Source organism: Tauraco erythrolophus, chromosome 2, assembly GCF_009769465.1.
Source record: "Tauraco erythrolophus isolate bTauEry1 chromosome 2, bTauEry1.pri, whole genome shotgun sequence".
Classification (NCBI taxonomy): domain Eukaryota; kingdom Metazoa; phylum Chordata; class Aves; order Musophagiformes; family Musophagidae; genus Tauraco; species Tauraco erythrolophus.
In genome coordinates, this window is record NC_141466.1 from 116,093,862 (window position 1) to 116,099,861 (window position 6,000).

Sequence of the window (6,000 nt, forward strand, 5' to 3'; positions counted from 1 at the left end):
ATCGCCATGGTACGACGAGTAAGCCAGCAGAGAGTATTGCACTGAAAAGCAACTTCTATTGCCTACAGCGTACCTCCTCATGTTGAAAATCTCCTGAAGCTTTGGAAACTGGATGTTTCTATAGAGATATGTACTGGGTAATTTACACTTGCTGGGAATCTGCCCTGCAGAGTTTATTATCCTTCTTTAGTGTCACTTTCTTGCTTTTCTTTTCTCTCTCTTATGCTCTGCCTATTTCTTTTTATCCTCCTAATGAAAATGTCAGATATAGAATCCAGAGTAAGCATTGAACCACTCCACCAATATACAGCCAGTGATCGTGCAGCAACCTCTGTAGGTGCTTTCTGCTTCAAGGTATGGACTGACCATAAATTCAGGAAGAGAAGAATGTAGCACTAACTGTAGACTTTTTTCTGCCCTAATGGAAGCAAAGCCAGTTAAATAAGAAAAAAAAAAGGAAAACTTTTAGATAACATGTAAAACTTTTAGATAACATGTAATATGCTCTCCATATGCTCTGCTGTGCAAATATTCTCATCCTCTTCTGATAATATGTGGGTTTATTAATTAACTATATGATTAACCACCATAACATAGACTTGAAAGCTTCCTGAGTCTTCATTTTGTTAGCTTACTTTATCCTCTCCGCACCCTGTCTTTCTTAGATTAAGGTCAGTTCCCCAGTATAAACACCTAAGCAAGAACTGTAATTCTTTACAGGATTCAATTTAAGTGTGAAAGCATAAAAAAAAAATCCTAATTGCAGCTGTCAATAACAACGTGGCAGCTACTGTTCACATCATTTACAGCTTCTGTCGCAGGGAAGCACATCTGACTCAGTACATAACACAGAACTTACTATTTCAAGGCAGCCGCTGTTTTAGTGGTCAGACATCTACTCAGCCTTGACTTGATAGTCTAAAATAAATATCCTTGAGCAGTTGTACAAAAACACCTATGCAGAGAGCAAGTAAAAAACCTCACTGTTTATAGTTCACAGACGCTTGAGAGAAAACACTCTATGTAACATACCTCTAAACTGCTCCGACAATGACTAAACTGGTTAGCGAAGCCAGAGAATGGATTTTAAAATACAAAACACCATGTGATCAAGCCTAGGCCTTATTTATTTTACCTGCAGTTTCCCTCTCTCTTTACATAGCACTTTGGCAGATGGTTGCCGAATGATGGACCGTCTCTGTTGTCAGTTATTTCAGTCGTCTCAGTTGCTCCTTTTTAAAACTGGCACCAATCTCCTGCTGAAGCCTTTGGGCATGCTAAGATGTTAAAGAATTACTTTTAATAGCTGAGTCACACATCCAAGTTTGCAAGCTTTGTTTGAGCAGCCTCCATTCCCAAGAGATATTTCTCATAATGTCTCCATGGTGTAGAAACAGTCAGGCAGAAGGTACCAAGTGGTCAACATCTACATGCTGCTGTGGGCTGCTTCACTTGTATGCCAGCTAAGGATGGCTAGTCATCAGGGGAGTAGGAGTTTAAGAGTAGGAGAAGATTAGCAAAGTAACTGAGTTGGAAGCAGTTTCTCTTTATAACAAATACAACATGACCAAGTTTGATTTCCTGATACCTTCTTATCACAGCTTTAGTTACAGGATGCAGGTAAAATGCTGATATCAATATTTCTTTCACATAACTGCAGGATTGCAAGCAGAATTGGACCAAGCAGCATTTTTCATCCCCCTTCTTAAGCTGCCTTGCATTGTTGCTTGATTTTATCAAATCAGAGGTATAGTCTACTGCCCAAATTTTTGCACCTGGCTTCTGGGGTAGACCTATTTCCCTGGGATACTGTAAGAGTGATTTCAAGCACTGCTGAGGTGAGAAATCCGAAAGCAAGGAAGAGTGCTGCAAGAGAATGAGTAAGCTTTTCCCGGAATTTGTAATTGTATTCCCAGTTGATATTCATATGTTTCTGCTTAAAGTAGTTTGCTAAGTTTGCTAAGATCCTTAGGAAGGATCGCTTCTGTTCTGAGAACAAGTTATTTTTGTGTGCATTACTTTCTCAAAGCAAGATCTCTAATGACTAAATGAAATTTTAGTGAATTCTAAGGATGGATTAGAAAGCTGGATACTGGATTTTAAAACTGTTTTAAGTCTGCGAGGAGTAAACTGACTTAGGTGACTACTGAGTCGCTCCCCCACTCCCACTCTGTGAGGCAATAGTTAATGTTTTGACACCAATGAACCGAAGTTTCCCATCTGAACTTTTGGCCTCTGATTTCTCCTGGATTACTTCCAGAGTTGCAAGGCACAGCCATCTACATATCTCACAGGCACTTTGGTATCTATAAAAAAATTACCAAGAGTACTTCTATCCAGCTCCTCTTCCAGGCAAAGATTATAAAGCAAAACAGCTAATAACTGGAGTCTCCCTGCAAGCACTCGGAGCATGCCGGCTGCAGAGTGCCTGCAAATCTGCAAAGAGCAACATACCAACCAACCTGTAACTACCCTCTTGTGAGATTTTGGCCTGGAAGTGGAAAAGTAGATGTGGCAACAAGAAGATTAATGAAAACCTGTGGTTTCTGATCCCTGCTCTGTTTCCACATAGTAAGTACAAACCAAAATCTCTCGCTGTAAGAGGTGGCCAGCCCTCCCCTCTGCAACATCCTTGATAAAGCAGATACTAATCCAACCAGGAGAAAAACTCTGGCTCTTGTACCATGCTGCAGAGCTCATGTTCACTGCAGAGCATAAGCTCTCGCTGTCAGGAAATCAACCACAAAGAAACCCGTCACAGCAGCATGGCCAATCCTCAAAAAATAAAAATTAAAAAATTAAAAAAAAAATCAGCCTTGGCAAAGAGCAGAGACAATGATTGTTGAGGGCAATATTTTTACCTTTATCCTGAGTTTTCTTACCAAGTAACGGAGCTGGCTGCCAGATGCCAGTGTCCCGATTTAAGAAACAGCTGTAGTGAAACAGAAACAACAACAGGAGAAGTGATTGGAGCTTATCAGGCTCCTGTTCTCTCTCCAAAGCTTTCATTGGCATGTTATTCAACATCTAAAAGGCACTAGGAAAGGACATTAGGACAGCTTAGGAAAGCTATCAAGACCATGTAAGAGAAGGTGAAGAGGAAGAGCTGTAAGTGTACTAAACCCCTCTCCCCTTTACGTCAAATGAAAATAGACCACATCCAGCACTCCCAGAATGAGCTCTTAAGTGAAAAAAGTACCTTGCAGGAGCTGTACTTAGCAAGAAGCCTGTGCTTACATTCTATACAGGGTCCTTAGACACCGTGGCCATCTACGCTCAAGTTGCTACACTGATTTTAAAACCCTTTTGAGTAGTTGAGATTTTTTTAAGAAACATAAAGCAAGCTTTTTCTGTTACCAACAGTACATTTGCAACAGCACCTGGAGCAGTAAAGTCTGTTTTGGTCACCTGAATCACTCCACTGGGCACTCAGCAGAGAGGTGCATATGAAAGCGCCTTTCTAGAGTCCCCCTTTGACCCTGAAGGAAAATCTCAGGTTTATCTATCACTTAATAGCTCTTCAGAGAATGTATTTGGCTTCAGTAACGATAACATTGGGTGTACTCGAAGCAACTCTACAGAGTTTTCATGGACAAATTCTCAAGCCATGCTAAAATTAATCCCATTAATGATTTAATGGGACCAGAATTACCTCCCAAGGAGCCAAAAGTTGGTGTAAGAGAGAAGAGAGTCAAGAGATTCTAATTCCAATATTTTACGACACTGCCAGAAGAAAGGATTCACTCGCTGTTTTCGGTCACACTAACATTGTAGTCAGCCTGTTTCAGAGAATGCACACTCATGCTGAGGAACCCACGAACTAGCATCCTCAACAAACCCTTCCTTGAGAAGTTAACAAGGATCTGCTGCAAACAAATCCCAGTTTACTAACAGGTGCTTTCTGTAGATAAAAAAAACCTCTACTTTTTTGCAGAAATAATCATAAACTGCTTTTGCTTAATCCCTAGAAGGCAGACCTTAACTGTGTAATCCAAAGAAACAATCAAAGCAAAATTAAACAAAATTAGCAGTGTATGCCTGGAGCATGGTTCACTCAGGATTTAGATGACCTAAATCACAGAGGGGTTATTTTTCCCTCCAGTTGCAAGAATGATTTAAACTTTTACCGACCTTCTGTGGTTGACTCAGATATTTTTCTCAAGTTTTACTTATTCAGTGAGCATAACAACTCCTCCTTCTGAACAAAACATAACTTCTGCCCTCGGAAAACTGTGGGATAGTAACCACAGATATATTGTCGTGCATAAAATCAGGACAGAGGTATACTTTTCCAACTAGTGACATATCATTCTTCCTTGTATCCTCCCTCCAAACTTGCCACTCCACTTATTAATCAAAGGGTTGATCTAAGACTACTCCTTTTATTTTTGCTTTAGGTCCTAACAATGCCAGATGGCTGTAAGTGTAGGCAAGGGGTGATATAGCTTGCTTTAAAAAAAAATTAAAATGAAAACAATTGCTTGGACTGTTACGTACTCGCTGTTGTGCTTGCCTGTGCTACTGACACAGAAAGCGGCTGTCATACAGAATTGCTCATGTTGCTTTGTGGGAAACAAAGAGAAGCTTTAAGATAGATAAAACCCTTCCTTGAGTAACTCAGTACAGTATCTTCACATTGTTCACTCCCTCCAACTGCAGTTGTGCTGCTCCTCAAATGGAGGAGGATCACTCCCTGAATGTTTATTAGAGTCCTTTCTGTAATGCCTTCGTGATTTCAAAAAGAAAACATTAAGATGCTTCTTGGCAAACAAGCGCAAACCTTTGGAAAGCTCCCGCGGTACAAACACAAACGCTCATCATCAAGTTGTTTGGGGCAGACGAGTCGCACTACACGTTTCGACAATGCTAAAGCAAGCTGTAAAGGAAGCTTAGGCTCTATGCTTCAAATTACTGTCACAGCACAAGGAAGCTTGTTTAAAATTTAGTCTGCGCTTTGCGTTATAACGTGTCATATCTTTTCTTAACAGAGATCTTGAAATGAGCACGATCAGAGTAACGGAGAGTAGCTTCAAGATGTAATTAAGTGAGCGTTGGAGGAAGGGCTGTGCTTCCCAAACAGCTGGCATAAGTCTCCCGAGCGACTCCCTACAAACCCTTGGCTTGCCAAGCAGCAGTTTGTTTTGAGAAACAGCAACAAGGCTGCTGCTCCCCACTGTTCCCTCTCCCTACTTACAGTTCGGTGGCATTGGCAGGGATGTCCCGAGGAACCTGGACCACCTTGCTCTCCTGACAAGTGAAAACTCTGCCTGCGCAGTGGCAGGTGTGGTGCTGGCACCCCGAACAGCCCACCAGGAAAACCAGCAAACAGGTGAGGACCAGAGACATCTCTGCCTTCACATCTGTGCCCGTCTCCTTCATCTCAAAGGGAGGAATGCAGAGACCTCCCAGCCCAAATCCCTGAATGGAAGATCCGCCCCAAAAGCTGGAATGAACCACGTGGCTCTTGAGAAATGACTTCTCAGCAGGTTTCAGTTCATGGCTCTGGATTCTTTATGGCCTTAGAGTAGGGACAGAGATTTTCCATGACAAAATTATTTTATATTTTAAGTGGTGTTGAAATCAGCACAACTAATCAGGGCATTTTCACTGCACTGGGTATCTGCACTGGGAAAAGGTCCTTCCTTCTCAGCTGTGCTATTTTGCATGTCGTCTTTGGTAAGACCAAAGGACAACAAAGTATTTTTACTTTCTACAGCCCAGGCACTTTTGACCCTGAAGGAGAGGCACTATTTATGCTCCCCTTCATGGATCCAAGAGCTCCTGCTTTTGTGTTGCCTGTAGGCAAAGGAAATGTGTTATTTTTGTATTTTATAGGACATGTAATCTATTTGATAGGTTAAAAGCTATACAGTCCCAAAGCCAGAGCTAAATAACATACCTTTATTTTCAAATGTGATTATTCTTCATGCACTTGCTGTTTTCCTTGGCACCTTTATAGGAAGCCAAACAGGAGAAAATGCCAAAATCTCAGTGATCCCA

At 41.4% G+C, this 6,000-nt stretch overlaps 1 protein-coding gene across 2 annotated transcripts in view; it reads right to left on the minus strand.

Annotated features, from left to right (window-relative positions):
• FSHR (follicle stimulating hormone receptor) overlaps window positions 1-5,379 on the minus strand; it is an 88,604-nt gene extending 83,225 nt beyond the window's left edge. Inside the window, exon 1 of one of the 2 annotated variants that reach the window (XM_086630125.1) lies at window positions 5,195-5,379. In XM_086630125.1, coding sequence (XP_086486251.1) covers window positions 5,195-5,379 — 185 coding nt within the window. The remainder of the gene's footprint in view (window positions 1-5,194) is intronic. The other variant, XM_086630129.1, reaches the window with a different exon arrangement.
• Between the last annotated feature and the right edge of the window lie 621 nt (window positions 5,380-6,000).